Raw genomic sequence first — 22,245 nt, forward strand, 5'->3', positions numbered from 1 at the left:
TCGAGGGGGACTTACAAGGTACAGCTCGGAGGTAAAGGTTCTCTCGGATGACCTGCTGAAGTGTACAGTCCACCGAGCCGGGTGTGAAGCACTTACTCAGATACAACCTGAGATCCTTGCACAATGTGGCGCCTGAGGGAAGGGCAAAGAAAACAAGCACGGCGTCAAGGAAAAGAGAGGAGGCATCACACATACAAATGACAGCCAGAGTGATGCGATGCATCTCATCAAATCTGACGACGGATGAGGGGTAAATTGGTTTGCGTGGCAACGCTTTTAACGACGCTTGCTCTGCTTAATTTAGCCCTTTCGTACCTACATTGGCATATTCACACACTGCCATCTCGCTCTCTACCACCTCGCATTGCACCTGAGAATCGCATGCATTTTCCCTGGCTCCCTCATGCATACCAAACAATCTCCTGAAGTTAATTGCCGCAGACTTCACAACTGAGGCTTTCACCGTGGGAGGTAGAGCCAATCACCTGGGCCTGGATTTCATCTCTCTGATCACTTAATATCATCTCAAGCGCTTTACACGCTCTGTTGACAGGCCGCTCGGCGTTATTGATGGACCGAGCGCATCTCCGAGCCTGTCAGTCACACTGACGAACGACGCTCGCCCTGCAGGCTGCGCTGCGCCGTCTGCTCCCGGTGGTGGCAGACGGAATTCACTGGGCTATTAAAAGAAATGTCAGGGTGCTATAGATTTAGAAGTTGAGAAGTCATCTGCATGTGCGTGTATATACAGCATACATTGTATATATATATATATATATATATATATACATTGTATATATATATATATATATATATATATATATATATATATATATATATATATATATATATATATATATATATATATATATATATATATATATATATACACACACAAAACTTTTGGGCATGACTGTGTATATATATATATATATATGTATATATATATATATATGCATATATATATATAGACATATACATATACATATACACATATACGTATATATATACACATATACATATATATATATATATATATATATATAGACACATATACATATATATATATAGACACACATACATACATATATATATATGCATACAGTCATGCCCGAAAGTTTTGAGAATGACACAAATATTGTTTTTCACAAAGTTTGCTGCTTCAGTGTTTTTAGATCATTTTGTTGCTACGATAAAATGAAACATAATAACAAGCATTTCATAAGTGTCAAAGGTTTTGATTGACAATTACATTAAGTTAATGCAAAGAGTCAATATTTGCAGTGTTGACTCTTCTTTTTCAAGACCTCTGTAATTCACCCTGGCATGCTGTCAATTACCTGCCATCCTGACTGATGGCAGTCCATTCTTGCAGAATCAATACTTGGAGTCATAATTTGTGAGTTTTTGTTTGTCCACCCGCCTCTTGGGATTGACCACAAGTTCTCAATGGAATTAAGGTCTGGGGCGTTTCCTAGCCATGGACCCTAAATTTCAGTGTTTTGTTCCCTGAGCCACATAGCTATCACTTTTATGGCAAGGTTGTCCATCATCACCAATCCAGTCATTTGCCGCCTGGATCGGACTCGATACAGATCCAGTGGACTGTACCATCCCTAAATTAGCGATAGACCAATAATGTTGTTTTCCAGGCCGATACCAATTATTAGTAGTAGTTATTATTAGTTTATTATTATTATTATTATTAGTCTAATTAGTTATTATTATAATTATTATTATTAATGTGAAAACATGTACTAGAGAAAAAACAAGGGCAGATTCCAAATCAGCACAAAAAAGTAGTCTAGAAAAGTTTACTTGCATCTCTGAGAAAAAAAGAACATACTAAAAATGTGTTGACCAGTGTAAAACACAAACAAACACTATATATTTATTTTGCAGTCAACACTTGTAGCCCTTATTTAAATAATGAAATGTGCGTTAAGACCGGTATATCATTAAAGGATGGCACTTATACTATCTATAAAAGATCAGCTATGTACTCAGGTCATTACAGCAGTAAATCAGTTATTACTGTACTCTAAAATAATCTTCTGCATAGTCAGCACCCAATGAAGCCAAACTTCATTAGTTATATATTCAAATTCCCTAGCTCCTAATTTTTTTTTAATTACAGCGCACCCTTTTTGATTTCCCCCTACGTTAGATTTACTCAGGCTGTTTCTCAATAAGCATACTTGTCCGTTCTTAGTCCTTGTGATCTCGTGAGATGTCATCAGTCGCAGCCCAAGTACCGTTCCAAATGAAAGTACGAATACACCAAGAACGCACGGAATACGTGGATGTTGTTCTTGTCAGCTAGCAGGATGCATCGGTTGGTTTTTGTGAAGACTTGGCTCGGGAAATATCCGAAGATGCATTTTGTGCTGCTATCATGGAAACGTAACAGAGTCAAGGGGAAGTTAACAAGTACACGGCCGTTCCAATTTACAAAGTGACTCGCCTTCTTAGGAAGACCGTACTTCGCATGTTCACGAGATTGTACTCTGCTTTCTTCATATTGAGAAACGGCCTCAAGCAAATAGTTGCGGGTGTTTCGCTATTAACTGCTCCGCTTGATTACCACAAGCATATTTATAAGTTTTATTTAATGGGGCCGATGGAGGCAAGCTGAGGATGTTAAGTAGTATGCTTAACCATTGTTCTGAATGAGAGAGCTCTATTATTGATTTGCTTTTTATGCTGCCATGATAAGGAACTTGTTGTACACCACTCACAAAAAGATCAGGCAGAATTGACTTTTGGGTGAAATTTCAAGAACCTAAAATGCGTTACAAACTTTAGCCCTTTTGGACTGTTTTCAGTATTTTTGGCAATGACATTCTTTGGCGGAGCGTATCGGCGCATGTTGTGTGCGCCTTCACCGGCAGCCTGATTAGCAGATCCGTTACTTTCTCTCGTCATGGTGAGCCCTTTGCACTATCGCAGCCTTTTGGCCGAGGTATTTTATTGAGCAGAGAATATCTGCGATATTCATCTTCACCGTTTGTCTACAATGCTAGAACCACGAAGAGCTTCGACCCAGCGTGGAGCCGGCCGACCGACATCCACCTGGCGAGGAATGCCTCCCGGAGGAGGTATGAAGAAAGATGACAACCGGCAATAAAATGAAGTAAAGCGAAAATGACGACTAAATCGTAGGGAAGAATTTAAAACTGTCTTTCTGATTGCGTGTATGTGACTTGCCAGTGGAAGAACTATCAGCTGTTAAAAAACTACAGTTGCTTGTTCACTTTCAAACTTGGCTTGTAGCAAACGCGAGTGACATCATGCACGCTGTGATGGCGAGATTACAATGTCAGCATCCCGGCCATCAATATTTTTTATGTCGGTCCCCTCATAAAGGTCATAGGAAACGTTATTTATTAGGGATGTATAATACCACTTTATTAAGAACCAATACCAGTGTGACTACTCAAGTCAGTCAGCCAGTATCGGCTGCCATCGCGAGTACAGAGTACTTGAAAATCAGGCTGTTATTGGCTCGATACCGATACCTGGCCATTGTATTATTGTTATTTATATTATTGTCTTTTATGTTTTATGTACACTTTGGTACTATCGTGGTTGCTGTTTAAATGTTGTAGAATTGAATTTGATTTGTGTTGAGTTCAAATGTGACTCATAATGGTGCCTACTATTTCCAGACTAGAGTGAGTTGACCTGGTAGTTAGAGGAAGGAGGCGGTGTCGTACAGAAACCTGGCACGTCGGCTCGTTCATCACTGTCAATGCTACACTCAGTCACTCTGGCAGTGGATGGACGGGCAGGCTTACGAAATGATCATGGATGCGCCCGTGGCCAAATCAGCTATCAATCAAGGCGGCAAGGCCAAGGGGGAGATGCGGTCAGGTGACACTCCGCTGACATATTACTCCACTCCGAAGCGAGAGAGGCATCCGTTAGCCGTGCCCCGCGTTGTTATCGTCAAGGTCCCTCGCCACTGATGGACAGCTATATGGCACGTCAGCCCTGTCACGGGGTATTCAGTCGTGACCTCGTATCTGCGCGCCGATCGCCTTGACACAGCCGCACTAATGCACTAATTGATGAGTGTGGATCAACATCGTAATGCTACAGGCGGCGGATTTGGTTTGGGGTCGGGGAGGGGGGACGGATTGGACACTGGAGTGATGGATTGTTTGGGTGAAGTCTAATGAAACGTGCAAGGGAGCAAAACAGTTAAAGCAGGAAGTTAATAAAGCACAGAGAGAATTAAAATCCGCACACTCCTCAGGCACTTTTGTCCATCTTTTCTCAATTTTTGTGGTGGGGGATTTGATCATCATCTTGCTTGTAGCTCAAGGACTGCAATTGGCTGGTGAGCATTCAGGTATGTATCTTGCCTCTTGCCTAAAGATTGTCACAAGAAGAGGGCGGGGGTGTGGATGACAAATGTCCACTGGAAACTGATTGGCATCAGGGGCATTTTGGGCACGGTTGGGGGTGCGGACTACCAATGTCCTTTGGAAACCTGTCGGAAGACTCTTGCACTAAAATTGACTGTCGGGTAGGTAGTTTTCGATTTCCTTATTAATAAAAAAATGAATAAATATATTTTGAAAAATGAAAGAGAAAGAAATGAATCCAGTGGAACCTGTGACTGAGAGGGATAAATGGAACGGATGTCGCAAACAGTTGTACGGAGAAGATTGTGTAATTTAGTAGCCGCTTCTAAAAGTACCAACTGCAAAGCAAGCGTTCATCATCCAGTTTTTGGAAGGCATTTTCTCACATGTGTCTATATAATGTTTGATAGGGTTGTCTTTGAGTAATTTAGCAAAAACATAATGGCTAGCCTGATAGCTACATGTTGTAGGAGTAGGAGTGGTTCAATTGCTCTGGTCTCTGTTTGTTGTGCCTATTTGGTGGTGACATCACAGGCTGGCGACAGAAAAAGACAGTGTTGTACTGTGCATGAGCTTAGCGAAAGCAATAAACGGGCAGCGCTCCCAAACAGTTTCAAAGTTCACGTTATTGTTCTTTAGATCCTCGGAAGCCCTTAACCCCGGACGTTACAATATCATCAGTATGCCATCCATTCCATTTCAACATTAAAAAGGCACACCGGTGCCATTAATCCAAGCAACAGAAAAGTAGGGACGTGACAACGGACTCAATTCCGCCATTTTTGGTGAGGTGTGTTTTGCACTCCTCTCATAAAAATTAGCTCTACCTTGTTAAAAATTCGATTTTTGTGTCTACTTTTAGATATGATGTACAGTGGAACCTCCTCTGTGACCTCGTTTTCAATTTGATATTTTTCATCAGTATTTCTGTTTTATTGCACGAACGGCAGGATAACTGATCTTTGACCACCTGAAAGCTGTTGTAGTTGAAAGCTAGCTGCAACATTTATATCGACCGCATCTCATAATATTGAGGTATTTGGGGACATGCAGACGAAGTGGCATCAACACAGTGGAAGAAAATTGTACACGGAAGAAAATTCTACACTACAGTAAAATGTGTGTTGCCTAACCTTGAATGGGGGAAGCTGTCCACCGGTATAAGCTAGATGTCGGTTGCTAGCAATATGCGGGAATTTCTGGTAGCCAAACAAGCAGGCAGATGGGGGTTGCACAGCAGAAATGGCTTTTATGGCATACGTAGTCGTTCGCTATGCTTATTTCGACTCAAAATGATTCTCTTTTTTCTTACATGTCCCTAAACAGCCGCACACTGCTTCACACAGACACTCAGCCACAGGCTTTTCTGTTGTAACAATCGAGAAAGTTACAGACATTTTTGTCCGCTTTTTGAAGCCTTTAAAATGTCCTAACTTCCTTAATTCTTAACATATTGACAAAATATAAACACAGTTTTGTTCCTGTTATTTCTGGTCACATTTGTCTTACTGGGGAAAAAAAGATTTTAATTTTCATATCACTACAGAAAAGTCAGTTATTAGCCAGTCCCTTAACAATCGTTAACTTTCTGAATAACTCAATTTCCATCCTCTGTTTTTGTACCAACTTACCTTTTGAAATGTAAATTATGAGAAGCGTAAGCAATTTACCTTATGCACCAATCCTCTTTACAACTGAAATTTTACACATTCAGACTACTGAAGTCCGGAAAAGATGGCTAACATCATGACTGAAGCAGTTCATTCTATTTTCTCAATCAGTCTGCCCTGGTCAAATGACATGGAAGCATTCGTTTACAAGTGGCCTCTGCCAGCCGGAAGTACTTGTGACGTAACGGTGAAAAGTTCGATTGTCGATTGCTCGCTGATAGCAGACTGTTTGTCAAGTCATACCTGGCGACACAGTTTTGATGCGCACAGGATGCGGGCAGGAATTGAGGACCCCGCGTACGTCTCCAAGTGTCATTCCCAGTACAGGCGTTCCACCAATCTCCAGGATGATGTCGCCCACAGTGATTCCGTCCCCCGGGGCGGCCGTGACAAAAGGAAACTCTCCGTAATCTGCCCCTCCTCCGACGGCTACGCCGAGCTCCCCCGACGAGCCAATCAAGGGGACGAAGGTATCCTGCATCCTGGAACGCCAGTGCTGTTTCTTCACAGCCGATTTAGACATGACAAACGAGCTGCGAGGAAGAGGAAGCACAACTTATGTCATTATAAAGTATGCAACATGTAAGTGTAAATTGCATCACAAATCTAAAGAAACTGTGAATTCCGGCGAGAGGATTCCATCAGTGGAAAATATATTGTTTATATATATATATATATATATATATATATATATATTATATATATGTGATGCATTTGGGCATCTAGCACAAATTGTTGTCGTTGGATGACCATGCAGTCAGAAGTCACATTATATTCCCACCAGTGAGTGTGAGTTAGCATGTGCGCTTATTTTATGATTATAATGCACTAGGGCTCTGACGGGCTTATTTTATTTCTCATTCCTTGACAACATGGAGTGTGGGAACTGCGTTGCGTCCGTATGTTTGAACACAAACAGCACAGCGAATGGCTGTTCACCACACCAAAACATTCCCTCATGCTCGCTCCAGGTCCACATCGTGTTGTCATATAAACATACAGAACGTAGGCGCACACATGGGAAAAAGCTGACTGAAAAGGTCTCCACCACAGTGATAGACAGTGTGAGATTCTTTTGTTGTTGCAAACCGTGTTTTTCTTGTTTTTCTTCATCACAAAGGTGAGAGGAAAAAAAAAACCTCAGAAGACGTTACTGAGCCGATTTCTTTGAGGCAACAATGATGTGACAGCAAGAGCAAACGATATTTCTGCATCACCTTGACACACATTTGTATGACACCATGTCGACAATAAATCATGGAATTGACCAAAGAGACAGTTGGGAAATCTTCTTCAAGGAAAAATGAGGTGAACTTTGTAATTCGATATGAAGCTGGCAGCAGGAATAGTTAGTTCAACACAACGGTTGGGAAAATAAGCATCCTGGATCAATTCAAATTCAGCTAAATTATTTACCAGCAACTTGCATGCAAAATTCAATCCAAATAATTTATCCCAGAAAAAACTCAGCTGCTGATTATTTTCCCCATCTTTTTAGCTACCAAACTTACCCTTGTGGTTGTATTTTCATGACTGGTGTACATCCTGCACGGTGCGTGGTGGAAATCAGAGGCAGGTTGGACCCGAAGTTAGTAATTTTGCAGAAAAGCGCAGGTTGGCATATCTACCAGAGGGAGGGCCTCAACACTGTGGGAGTGGTCACAACTGATTTCAATCATCCTTTTATCCCCTTTAAATACTGCATGTTAGCCTGACGGCATGGACATGGCAAATCACATACAACAGTTTTTTGACATGGGCAGCAAAGGCATTGTGGGGTCCAAAATATCTGCGCCATGTTAACTCCAATCACCTTGATGAAGTGTATAATTACATTACAATAAAATGGCAATGCATTTGTATTCAAACAAACTTTGCAGCTCTTATTCACACAACAGAACCTCTGTCTTAGCCAGAAGATTAGCTATTATGCATCACTTAATCACCACATTCCAATCCTCTTAGGGAAATGTGAGACGACGATGACCCTCGCCTATGAAAGGGATAACAAGGCCAGCGCTTTAGGGCCAGATAAGCCTGAGCGGCGGCACCCCGACAGCTGAACGGAGTGCCAATAACCAGCAAGAGAAGGGCACCGTGCGTCTTATCTTTTCTTCTTGATGGGCAGGAGTGTTGGCTGTTTGGGTTTGGAGGAAGTGATGAAAATGAGAAGGAGCGGTGTGAAAGACGGAGGGATGGTCTCTCTGGCAGGAGTAACACGAGAGGAGAGGAAAAAGACAAGTGCAGAGGTCACATGGTTATGCGGAGGCGCCACTCAGCCTGGGCTTGGTGCAGGAAGCCACTGTTTGACCTTGGCCAAGGCAACATGAGTCCAAGCTTGGCAAATAATGCCGGTCGTCCAAAAAGCGGACGCACAAGTTGATTTTCTGGACATACTCACACTAGGCCAGCGGTTCCCAAACCTTTTACACCAAGTACCCCCTAAAAATATCATGACCAACATTAAATTACAGTAGGCTTGAGTATTCGGCAAAAACGGGGTAGATTTCATTCCTAAAAAAACATTATTATTATTATACTGTACATTCTGCACCGCTTGAACATTCGGCGATTGACTATAGGAAAACAAAAAACTGAACTTGAATAATAATTCAATTAAAATGTATTGCACATAAAAGTTAAAGGGAGAGTTTGCAATTTTCCCCCAAAAAATTATTTGGGTCACAGTCTGCTCATATTCAGCCAAATGCTACAGAACTCAATGGATGGCACTTATGCAGATGGGCAATGACCCGAAGCATACTGTGAAAGCTACCAAAGACTTTTTGAAGGCAAAGAAGTGGAATGTTTTGTAGTGACCAAGTCATTTCACTTGCCCCATGCGAACTACATGCGAAACACCAGAGATGAAATGCAGTCATCGTCATCCGTCTGCACCCTGGGTACCCTTGCGTCGTCCGTCATTCGCCTTTTTTTCCGGGGGGGAAATACTACCCGTATATAGGCCGGTCCGTCTCTATTTGTAAACGGCCGTCCGTCGCCGAGTCCGACTAAACTTTCACTCGCACCCTCCCATCAGCATCATAATCATCATCGTCATTATTATCCTGTCTTTGTTATGATCTTTTTCTATCATTAACAGAGGGGTACCAACAACACATGTTCACATGCGTATTTGGACTTGACTGTAGTTAGACACTGCTGCACGATGGCATGTATGGAGAATAAAAACAAAAGCATCATCTTCAAGAATCTTAATCACATACAGTACATGTAGTAAATCTTTATTTATATTCCATCAACCACTGCTCATTCCGGAGTTGATCTGAATTGTTCTCCAAACATCCGCGCAGTCGTCTGTAATGATTGAAATGCTAAAAATAAAACCACTGATTGGCGCTGGGTATTATCCCAATCCTTTTGAGCATACTCTGCCGCTCTCCGCGCGCGCTGTGAGCCGACGTTACATGTACTGAGTCACATGAGCACTGGCCGTTGTCTTGACCTCGTGCGTCTGATGGCGCTTTAGAGCCGCAGCCTGACAGAGCGTCCCAAAACCGGACTCGTGGCGCCGCTGACGCACACACTGACATTGCCGCACGCCAATCATTCCATTCAAAAACACTGCACCGAGATGCCATCAATAGGAGGTCACAGTGCAGACATGACATATGGGGCAGGACAAAAAAAAATCATTGTGGCCACAGTATAGATTGAATATGCACACATAATGTTCATTTGTGACCACAAAATATAGTGGTGAGATACAAGTGACTTGACGAAATTGAAGTATGACTTTTTCAAGATACCAGCCACATCCGTGAGCAAAAACTTGAAATTAGAGGTGCAACGATTAATCAACAACTTATCGACCATCAAATTAATCAATAATTATTTAGCAAATCAATATATCATTTTGAAACCTTATTTAATTTAAAACTGTCAAAATCCTCAGAAATTCTGCCTCTCAGCGGTTAATATTCTCTCATTTCTGTTGTCCTCCGCGAAAGTTTGTTTGTGTTGTTTTTGATTTGGAGGCTGAAACAAATGAATAGCTTTTCCATTTATTTCAATCGAGAAAGACGATTTGAGGCATTGCAGAGTGGTAATATTACCCTTCATCAAATTCATTTGGACAGCTTCTTGGAACCATGCCAAGTCATGACGTCACTTGTGGCCCGCCACCTTTTCGCATCAAATTTGAAGGACAGCTATTCATCAAAGAGATGATGTCACGTCTGGTCACACCTTCCTTATTTACAAATGCCAATAGGCATGCTGTTGGTTAATTCACAGCTCATCATACATCTAACCGATTTACCGATTTTTACGGATTTAAAGGAAACTGAATATATCATGTTAAATTAAATTAAATAGATGCCTGTATGTTCAACCATTAGCATTGCATTGTGAAAGAGAGCAAGCCATTTTCAACACTTTGGATTGGTCAATAATTTGTAAAAATAACACCCACATGTGAGGACTGACACATTGAAAAAATATGAAATTCACCACAATGTGACTTATGAGGTTTTGGCCTGACGCCAGCGATATGAAGAAAGACTGGATGATGATCATGCATGAAGACCTCAATACAGTAAAAAGTATGGAATGAACTGTGCAAGTTATGATTTTGTTGGTTTAATTGTTTTGATGAGTGAGACAATATTGAGAATATATACTTCACAATAACATTTTGGTTGTTGTCTATGATGGCATCTAATGGAATCTACTCTAATCTGGAATCTGATAAAATCATGGGGGGGAAAAGGTACTAACTTGAGACAGAACTTCCTAACTTGCGCGGCAGGCATAAATTGAAAATCATTCTTGAAATTATTTATTGCCCTGCTAATTGAATCCTGGACACTATAATCTCAGTTTTAATAATTAAAGTTTTTTTTTTTAACCATAAAATGACAATTAGAAATAGAACCATTACAACATTGAAGTTCAGCCATGCACAAAATAGGGATGGCAATCTTTAGGATGAGGCCGGTTCGATATCTTGATATACAGGTTGCGATTTGATTGAAAAACGATATATTTCAGGGCTTAACGAGTCGATATGATTGCATTAAGCTTGGGGGCGATACGATTCTCGATTTGATATGATACTCATTTCCATTCCAAATAAGGTAATAGTTGAAATAGGTTGATGCAGACATCAATTATAAAACATCCAAAATGACATTCTCACAGTATTTACTATTTTCAAATATGTAAAAATACAACTTAGCCCTGACCACTGGTGCTTTGTGACACTGCAAAAAAAAAAAAGAAAACTACTTATATAGTTCCAGATAGCGAATTATAGACCGCAACATAGGGCTGTGCGATATGGCTGAAAATTGTATCACAATGTAAGTATTTAATGTTAGTCGATATCGACATTTACTGTTATTTGTTTTATTTCTATTCAAAATAAGGACCAGGAAAAGGCTGAATGTACTGTAGCTAATATGCATCCTGACTACCCTAGCATGACAAAAATGAAAAATAAAAATTCCTTCAATGCGTCACAAAGATAAACACAGATGACACAATGCGCAGTCAATGTTTGCTTGCAATAACAATGCGCCACAGATTTGTGAGCTTGAGGTCATGAAAGCGCTGACCAATCCAGATCTCCTTTCACTGACTTCCTCTCCAACACAATTCTGCTGGGGAACGTTGGGGTCCCTGTGGCCTGCGACCCCTTCAAACCCTCCACAGTGAAATTTCAGACAGCCACAATCAGTCAGTAGCAAAATGCACATCCTGTGGAATCTATTCTTATAAATCTGCCCCCCCCCTTTTAATTTTATTTGTCTACTCTGAGAGGGAAAAAAAATCTTGTAGCTTAAGGCAATAATAGCACGCAGAAGAGACTAACAGCTGTGTCACATTGTTGTTGAGAAGTACTTTTTTTCTATCACTCATTTGACAACATGTATAGTGCCAATACAGCGCTACCGTGAGATATTAATTGAATTAATGACCACGCTTTTAACTCAAAACAATTGTATCTCAAATCTGTCCCCACTGAAATGAATGGAAGGGCCATTAATTGGTTCCAGTCGCCGCCATCATTTTCTTAATAAGGAAAAAGAGCATAATATTGTATTTTATAAAAAAAAATAAAAAAACAGTAATAACATAAAAAGAATGTAAAAAATTTGAAAACGTTTGTGCATCATGACGCTGTAATGAATTCCATTCTCGTTCATAAGTCATTTTACATTAAGTCTAAAGAAATATTCATGACCATGAGTGCTAATGTTATCATGTCAACAGCGTTTCCCCTGTTTTGTTATTATTAAGCTAAGCAAACTAGTTCATAAGGCAAAGCTATGTTGTTTGAAATACACAAAGAGTCATTCTCTTTTGTTTCATGTTCAACGTGACATTAAAGTTTCTCTTGATGAATGGCAGTTCAGATAACGGATGGATGGCTTTACTATTTGCCAAACCGCTGCTTGTTGTGAAGTGAGTTGACCTGAGAGTCGCGAGTCGATCCCTCGTAATCTCATGGAACCAATGCACATATAACTAAAGCAAAATGATATCTCAAAATGTGAATGAATTCAGCTCCGCATTATTTATTGAGACTGTTCATTCCTTCAAGTTCCATATAGCACATTCGAGAGAATGCCATTCTAGAGGAGCTTTTTCTTTACGTACCATATCTCGGGACGTGTACTTATATTTCTAACGATTCCGTTTTTCAAGGGACGGTTGGCAACCCATAGGTCAAGGCAACGCCTGTCAGCTCCACTCAATTCCCCCACACTCCTGTCCATCCACATAGTGTCCGCCATCCCAATCAAAGGCACCCCCGCCGGTAGATAGCTCGCTGACATAATTGCCTTTGACCACAACACTGTTGTTGTAAAATGTCTGGAAAGATCACAAGCCTACGGCAAGCAGATTCAACATTTGAAAGCTTGTAGATACATCAACAACATATTTCTGATGAGTCATAATTACATTTTAAAGAGTTGGAATTTCCATTGAAGATACTTTATCTGGAACAGAATTGTGTCTAGTTCAAACAGCAGATAAAAATATCTATAATTGCGTTTTGCCTTTGTCTAATATCTGCAACACATATCCAGTCTATTCTAGCTGTTAAATGTGAAGAAAGCTTTTGCCATAGCGGCCAAGCAGCTTTTGATGTCAAAGGTTGCTGTGATCTAACTCTGATAGATCTTGTAAAAGAACACGCCGTTGTCGACATTCAGCTTCCGCTCTAAATGTGATCCACGATGACAAAATTAGCCGCTTCTATTAGCTCAGCTAGAATGCGCAATGAATTTACATAAGTCTAGTTGATATTTTGTGTTCTCCCTTGAAGTTCAACTGGCCGTCTTGACTAAATGTGAATTTGGGTGAATATTGATGGCCTGGCTGTGTGTTTTGTCAGCTCGAATGTGACCGGCGTGTCGAACTGCCCTATTTGTCTCTGTGGATGCAAGCACTCACAGTGAATGGTCAAACGAAAAGACGGAGGACTTTTTCATATGTCTGAATAAGCACGACCCAAGTCAGCATGAGCAACGATTACGTAATAAAAATCATTGCAGACCAGTTACTGCACCTTCAGAGGTAAACAAAGAGAACACATTTCTATTTAAGTGCATGCTAATTTCCACAGTGCACACATCTGGATAATTGCAATATTCACTGAGTCATGATAGAACAACTGACCACGAGTGAACGCACAAATAATGGAACATATTTGCATATGTGAAACATCTACTGGAAAGAAGACAGCAAACACACACCAAAAAAAATGCAACTCATTTAGTTCGCTGCTCACATGACAGAAGGTAGCTGAAAGCACAAATTTGATCATTCATCATGAGGAAAACGACCAGACATATCAACCACAGGTGACATCCATGGGAATACAAGTGTAAGATGGTGTGGGAGCTAACATGCATCATGTGTAAATAGACAGCTGTTTGATTGCCGCTTGCAGCCACCGTGGTGCAGTGAAAAATGTCAAGAAGTCAAGAAGATGCAGCAACGCGATCGTGTGTTTTTGACGTGTTTTGACATAAAGTGACGTGATGGAGATAGGACTTTTTTTTCTCATCACCACCTTAAGATAACAGCTTTGTGATGGGGTGAACAGAATCTCCGGAATTGGCATGGCAACTGCAATTCACCTTCTGTCATGATCTACAATATAGTACTGTCAGTTCAAAAGGGGGAAAAAAAAAAACTCATCACGATGGATCAACGGCTTCACGTTAATGACAATGAATGCAGCACGGCACAACAAAGCGCATCGCGTCACTTTGGACCTTCAAATAAAAACAAACCCCAAAAAAAAAAAGTCTTGGCCCTGATGAAAAAAATTGTGTTGAGAAAAAACAATTTTAAATGGGGGGAAAAAACTAATATATATATATATATATATATATATATATATATATATATATATATATATATATATATATATATATATATATATATATATATATATATATAGGGGGGTTATAATAATGATGAAAATAACAAAATAAACAAAACCTCAGAACTAACAAGAAAGAAATTAATTGTGAACAATAAAATAATTAATACAGAGAGAAATTATTTTAAAACAGACATGAAAATAATGATAACAAAATAATAACAAAAAGTGTATATGTGTTGTTGAACTGTTTGTGTTCAGATATCCGTTGCTTAAAGGATAACAACACCGTCACATAAATGCTAATTCTTAGCCTTTGCATCTATGGTGTTTCCCATTGTATTTCGGCGTTCCACTAGTGGTGGCTCTGTGACTCACTGAATAGTTGTGTTTAATGGTGATTTCAATATATTTCAATACATCGATTTAAATATATTAGATTTTTTTTTCCATAATCGCCCAGCCCTATTATACATTGTGCAAAGCAAGTATGAGGACATGATTTTCCTTAGCATGCACAGAAAAAAACAAAGACTCCACTGTGACGTGTAGTGAAACATACTCCTTCTAATCTTCCTGCAGCATCCTCTCAGAGGTGACGCTGAGGTCATCCAAATAAAGCGTTTGATCATCTGAACTACAAGTAGATTGTGCGCAAGAGACTCGTCACACCGCCGACTTCCCCCAGCCAGCATATTTTAGGCATGTGTACCCTGACCCCAATGGTGTCATTAGGCCCGTTTTAGAGGGCCTGAAGCCTCCTTAAAATTAAATTAATTAATAAAATTGGAATTATTCTCTTGAATATGATCATAAATCTATGGGCTTCCTTCATTGATACAGTAAGGCAAAGAGTCCCTGTCGTGCATCGTTAACCAATTTGTTCCACTTGACCGAACAGAGAAACCCAGTCCAAGATTTCCCTGCTTCCATCTTGCTTGCACTGGTCCCCAACACGATTTCTTGCCTTAGCACAGGCAGACGATTAAATGTAAGAAAGAGAGAAAAAAAAAACATGAAGGATGGACTAAAGAAAGTTTCTCAAGAAACTACATTTTCATCACTGCTGGTAGCAACATGAGTGAGCGCTTGCCTAAGAGCAGAAACTTCTGGCTGTTCACATTTTGCCTGGCAAGCCACACCCACTAAGAAAGGTCTGGAGACCAAGCCCTTCACCACGGCTCGGCCTCGGTTCAAAACGAACCGTCCAATGAAATCCGTTTACTTGCTGTGACGTATCCTTCGTTAGCAACGTCGCTCTTCAGTGGCGAAAGTCCATCTTCGTATAACATTAAAAATGCCGCGTGGGACAGATGATTGTTTCTTTCAATCAGCATTAAACTCAGTTTCAAATGACCAGAAAGACAGAGTCGTTAAAACTCCAGCATTTGACGGCACTGGAAGCATTTATTTCAAAAGAAGAGGTGTTTTTTTTTTTTTCTCAACGTCACGTCCGCTATTCACTGATTGCTTCATTTCGCTGTGAGTTTGCTCAGGTTTGCCCCGCCTCAGAAATGCTCTTGATGTGACTAGCCACAATTGAGTCTGGATTTTCACGCTAGTTCACATGAAGATGAAGGGCGTTAGAGGGTGAACTCACTCAGTGCATAAATTCACGCCATGAAACAGTGCGGCTGAGCCCATTTACTTATGGTTGTCATCATCTGAAAATGTATCGAGTAAAAAGTACAGATACTGGTGTTAAAATGTAATGGATAAAAGTAAAAACTATTCTCAAAAATAAATACTCCGCGAATTACAACGTACTGGAAAAACTACTCAAGTACAGTAATGAAGTATTTGTACTTCATTACTTCCCATCTCTGCTTATGTTACATAACATTTTATTTAGGAAAGTAATGATAGTGGAGAGAGCACTATTGCGACTCTTTAAAACAGACAGCATTTATTGATGCCTGCACCCACCAAGTAGTTGGCAAGCTGTTGCAGCTGTTAATTTGGTTTTCATCACATTATCATCTCCTCAAAGGGAAACGTTGTATTTTCTTTTAATTGAAAATGAAAGGCTTGGCTTACTTTGTGACAACACAGTGATCTTTATTGCATACAGTTTTGCATGCACGGTATTAAAGAGCAAGTCATGGCGCAGCTTCAGAAAACAAGTGAACTGTGATTGGTCGTTACCTGAGCCTTGATGTCATTTTCAGTCGACAGAAGTGACAAAATGGCTGCCCCCTGTATTTGCTGCTTAAATGGCTCATATTCCACAAACTCAATAATAATCAGAATGTCATGTTTCAACTAGTGGGCCTGTATAGAACATATTCTATAAAAAAAGGTTTGGGTAGACTTCCACTTCAATGTGTACAGATTGTTTCTTTTTTGTGTGATTAATGCTGCACACATACTTGCCGTTTTTCAGTACTGTCTTAAAAAATTGACGGAAATAAGACTACAAATCTAATTTTGACTTCAAACTTTTACACAGTATTATCTTCCTAAGCTGTTTGTGAAATTTTTTGCTCATGTGCTGCACTCGCTCACAACATGTGCATCCCCTGGGGCCCCCCAGTCTATAAAACGTAGTGACGCCCCTGCCCTGACCTCTCCCTACCGACATGCCCACCAAACTGCGCGAGTGACACGGGCTGAACTAAAGCTGCGTCCTGCTCGCCCACTTCCAAATCTAGGACATGCGAGTGCCACGCACAAAATGGACAGCAGAGGCAGATTTAAAAATAAAAGATTACTGTAAATGAGTGTGGCTGGAAAAAACATAGAATAGACCTCACAGTGACATGGAAGAGCATGGGCGCGTGCTTACGCACTCAATACCGACCTAATACACGAAAAAGCTGATAAGAATACATGGAATGAAAATACTGTGGTGGTTCTCCGCACGCCAGCAGCAAATCTCAAATCTATGCCGGTGAGTGACTATAAACAGTTCAGCGTATCACATGAAAACATTTCAGATATTAAGCACTGATAGGATTTTACTCATGATATTCATGCTTTAAAAATCCCTGATAAGTGAACATAAATGTTTTGTAAATTTGACACACCGCAGAGAAGAGTAGTGTTCACAACTCTGCCAAATTGGAATGTTTTTTTTTTTTTTTTTTTAAATAGCCAAATCTATGAAACGAGGCTTTAAAATTGTGGAAAATAAAGCACTCTCCAGTGCTCATGCCCCACTCAACTGTCAATCAAATACCACTACGACGACCTGGAAAAATGTCTGTTACTTTGTCAAGCATCGTTCTCATGCCAAGACATAATTACATATTTGAGCAACCCAAAAAAATCCACTTAAAGCTCTGGGTTCTGGAGTATAATATTTTTTTTGAAAATAGGCAAGCTGTAATGGGGAAAAGCAGCTACTAACGCTATATGTCCACAAATAAATACTCTATCCTGTAGTTCTCAGTCTTTGCATGTTTCTAGAAATTATATTCAAACATGTAGAATGTATTTGTATATAAGTGTTTTTTCTAATTGTATACAGCAAATAGAAATATGTAAAGAAAAATGCAGAAAAGGTGTTTTGTTTTTTGAACAGCGTAACATTCCTTTCATGATTTAATTTTATCATTCGGGATCAAGGTCAGGGAAGGCGTGTGCATTGTTGTGCTGTGTACATTCTGCTGTGGTGAGGAATACCGCTGAGACAAGAGATCCTCTCACTTAGCCTGCCATGACGCACGATGCCTCACACTGCGGCCGGAGATGAGCTCTCGGCAGGAAGCACCGGCACTTTCATCAAACTATCAGCTGAGAATTGCGTATAGAAAAAAATAGTCAATACTGCACTCTTCCACCAGGTCATTGTGGTTGTCTGAGAAAAGCAACCAAAACAGTTCAGTTTGCAATCGATTTAACCCGTTCAAGCACAGTGGTCACTACAGTGGACAGCTATTTAAAAGTTGTTTTCGCCTATATTAATTTATCTAAAAAAAGTCTTTATATTATAAATCATATCCTAAAATCATAATTCATGCATGAACGGGTTAATGTCCTGGGAAAATCTATGCTTTATTTGAGTTGTTGTTGTTTTTTCTGATGACTTCTTACTTTTATTCCTTACATTTCTAACAAATATCTGTGCTTTCTGGTTTTTACTTTGTCAAAATAGGCTTGTCATTTTTTTCAAACTGATGATGACAAAAACAAAAAAAGACAGCGATGGATGTAAAGTAAACCGCAGTTGATATTTTGATTGATTGGGATCTTAGGTCTCCTTAAAAAGGTGGAAAAAAAGAGACATGGTGGAAAGGGAACAAGAAAGCATGAACGACGAGATATTTCCCATCTGTGACCTTATTAAAGACAACTGTTTGATGTTGTTGGCTCCAAGAATACGTGGTGACTGTGAAAAAAACACCAGCGTCTGGCGTTAAAAAAAAATCTCTTTCCAATCTAAAAGAAACACATACATGCACGGTGTATTTTCTCAATTGTAATCATTAGCTAACTTCAAATATTTTTGCAGTCACTTCGCAACATTTGCACAGTGCACATTAATAGTGTATCCAGAGAATTTTTTCCCCCTTGTGCCAAGTCAAAAAGATAGTCTGGCATTTGAAGTCCTTGGTCGGAACGCACCAAAATTTGGGACAAAAACAGCCTGATTGTCTTTGTGTGCGGGGCGAGCTGGAGCCTATCCCAGCTGTCTTCGGGCAGTAGGCGGGGGACAACCTGAATTGGTTGCCAGCCAATCGCAGGGCACACAGAGACAAACATCCGCACTCACAATCACACCTAGGGGCAATTTAGAGAGTCCAATCAACTTACCATGCATGTTTTTGGAATGTGGGAGGAAACCGGAGTACGCAGAGATTTTTAATTACATTTTATTTTTTAAAAAGTAGTAGCACATGAATTCATAAATGTGATCCAACAAAGGTAAAGGGCAAATATTGCAATGTTTGCTGTTCATATGACTTGCGATTGAGATGTAGTAAACATCTGTTGAGTATTTTAACAGAAAATTATTTGATTTTGTTATTCTGAGAACCCAAAACTCTAGCGGGTCCACTCAACACCTGTTGAGCAACAAAAATGCGAACACCATACAAGGGTTAAGTATAGAGGCTGATTACTTTTGCCACCTCTACAAATGGTAGAGTCACCGTATAGCAAAGGGTGTGGTACCCTTATATAGACTGCTATCTTATATTGAAGCAAAATGAGTGATTCACAGGGAAGGTCACACCTAAGCAGGTCTTCTTCGGGTGTGTGTCTTCCAAGTGTATTCGTGCTGATTCAGTACAGTGCCGGCTGAAGGTGACCCCTCCCTCGCCTGCTCCTGCTGCCTGTCTCACCACCTCATATTGATCCCACTTGTCCAACTCACATCCGACTCAGGGATACATTGCTTTCTTGACATTTCAGATATGGCCCTGTGTAAATTATAACACCACACGTCGCCATTGATCTCTTATTGACTCTCTCACTCTGCCCGAGTTTAACACTTTGCTTATCCGATCCAAATTGAATCAAGCTGAAAAAAGTGCGTATGGGAATGTCGTTGCTCTTGTTATTGTTGTCGTTGGGATTTCGTGAAATGTGGAGATGACTAAGAATAGAGCAGACTACAAGTGCAGAATCTAAATGCAGTGGCTGGGAGCAAAGGTTTGGACCACAGATGGGAGAATGTGCCTGCGTAGCCCTGCCCTGTCAAGGGTAAACTGTACACACGCACGCACACACTCACAGATTAACACACGCACGCATATGCACGCACACCGTTTTTGCCTCACCTTAAAACAGCAGCATGAATATGCATAAAGCCGAAGGACACAGGAGGTACCTAATTAGGCAATCAGCAACTCCCCGATGCATTCCGATGACAGAGGATGGATGTGCCTTGCTTTCTCCTCCTCTCTTGTTAGTCATGCTCCCCATCTACATGCGTTTCTACTCACGTTGTGTTACAAACTTAGGACGATTATCGACGTATCATGAGAGGGCGAGAGCAGGCTTTACTGCATTATTATTGTAACAAATTCATCACAACATCCTTGACTGCAAAGAGCAAAAGAGCACTGTGTAAAGTCAGGGCCATCCATACTCATCCGTCATGCCCAGTGTCATGCAGGAACACGCCCTCAACAAATAGCACATACCTTGAGCCGTTAATGCGCATCCTCGCACAAACAGTTCCAGGAAACATCAATCCATTTTCCTCGTCAAGGTGAGCTGGAGCCAGTCACAGATGACACCCTGGACTGGTTGCCACTCAACTGCAGGGGCCTTGAGGTACGAGTTTGATGCAATACGTGACCACACTTCTATGTCAAATCATCCTTCTCCATTGAAATCAATTTCAGCTTCCCAACAAAACACTGTTTTTATAAGAAAAGCACTCTATAATATTGTACATTTATAAAAGCCGATAGTACTGACATATTTAAATCTAATGTAATGACATAAACAGTTTTTGCCACATTTTTTGTTTCAATATTGTGCTACTACTCCTGGTGTGCACTCCTTGGCCACCCGGGGCAGTATATTACAGATGTACATGGAGACGCTGCTCCTCAGTAGGCAACAGGAAAATTTGTTGTTCTTTGCAGAGATATTGTTAAATTATTCTGTCTACGTGTGTTGCAACACTGTTTGTGTTCAAATATCTGTTGCTTAAAGCGACACTGTGACATGGATGCTATTTGTTAGCCTGTCAAAGTAACATGTTAACAGGTTTTTGGACATGCCTAGCATTCCAGCAAACATTCAGACGCCACACAAGAAAGCCTGAGACATCTGCATGAAAAAAATAGCAGCACACACCGCTATTGTACCACTACCAACCACGAGTGTTACTAAAACAAAGCTAATGAAAGTTTAGAAATTCAGTCAAAATTGCTGACAGACGGCCGTTTAAAATTAGAGGCGGACCGGCCTGTAGTATATACTATTGTTTTTACCCCCAGAAAAAAAGGCGAATGACGGACGACGGAAGGGTACGCACGCTGCAGATGGATGATGAATATATGAATATATATAGAATATATAATTATAGTATATACAATAAATAGATAATTATATATATATATATATATATATATATATATATACATATATATATAGAGAGAGAGAGAGTATATGTGAGATACAAATTCATTCAACTCGTATCTCAAGGCACTACTGTATAAGAAAATGAATGGATGGGGAAAAAAGACAACCATTTGGACGCCTTCACAATAGCAACAACATGGACATTTTTCAAGGTGCAAACTTCGGGGTAAAAAAAACAAAAAAAAAAACGTCTCGCAATCTCACGTGGTTCACCTGCTATACCCGAATTTCACCTGTTCACGTGACACATACACCACAATGTGGTGACCACATGACATTATGCCCGCTCCACGCATGCACGCGGCGGATGCAGGTGGAAATTATTGTATCATTCACTATTTGTTTACTGACCTGCCGTGGCGCTGACACACACACATCCTCTTCAAGCAGTTGAGCCGCTCAAAGAGGATCCGTTTGAACGCGTCTATGTACATTGCCGGCCGGGCGTGGACGTTAAATCCTGCACTTGGGAATTACTGTTTTAATTTGGAGAAAACACAAGTGTGGTGGCTGCAGTGATGAGTGCCGCCGCCGCCGCCACCGCGTCCCGGAGAAAGAAAACTCGAGAGGAGGCGCGCGGCTGACGGGATATTTGGACACTAGTGAGAGATGTTAGAGAGAGGAAAGGAGAGAGAGAGAGTCAGAGAGAGAGAGAGTCAGAGAGGGAGAGAGAGAGAGGGGGATGAGAGGAGAGAGAGCGGGGTTGACATGCTCACGCATAGAGACACACACACACAACAAGCTGGCAAGCTCCTTACGCGTGTCGCTCAATGGATCATGTCTGACATGCTCTTTTAATTTA

The 22,245-nt window shown here is 40.6% G+C and overlaps 1 protein-coding gene across 6 annotated transcripts in view; it reads right to left on the bottom strand.

Annotated features, from left to right (window-relative positions):
* magixb (MAGI family member, X-linked b) overlaps nucleotides 1–22,245 on the bottom strand; it is a 68,339-nt gene that overhangs the window by 45,984 nt on the left and 110 nt on the right. For 2 of the 6 annotated variants that reach the window (XM_086031739.1, XM_086031750.1), the window contains exons 1-3: nucleotides 21,795–22,042; nucleotides 6,284–6,573; nucleotides 16–132 (exon numbers count right to left, since the gene is read on the bottom strand). In XM_086031739.1, coding sequence (XP_085887865.1) covers nucleotides 16–132; nucleotides 6,284–6,573; nucleotides 21,795–21,877 — 490 coding nt within the window. In that variant the 5' untranslated portion in view covers nucleotides 21,878–22,042. Of the gene's footprint in view, nucleotides 1–15; nucleotides 133–6,283; nucleotides 6,574–7,551; nucleotides 7,607–20,491; nucleotides 20,509–21,794; nucleotides 22,043–22,245 lie in introns of those variants that run through there. The other 4 variants (XM_086031709.1, XM_086031717.1, XM_086031730.1 and 1 more) reach the window with 4 other exon arrangements.

The sequence above is a fragment of the Filicampus tigris genome, chromosome 1 (assembly GCF_054856515.1).
Source record: "Filicampus tigris isolate MCC_2025a chromosome 1, RoL_Ftig_1.0, whole genome shotgun sequence".
NCBI classification, from domain to species: domain Eukaryota; kingdom Metazoa; phylum Chordata; class Actinopteri; order Syngnathiformes; family Syngnathidae; genus Filicampus; species Filicampus tigris.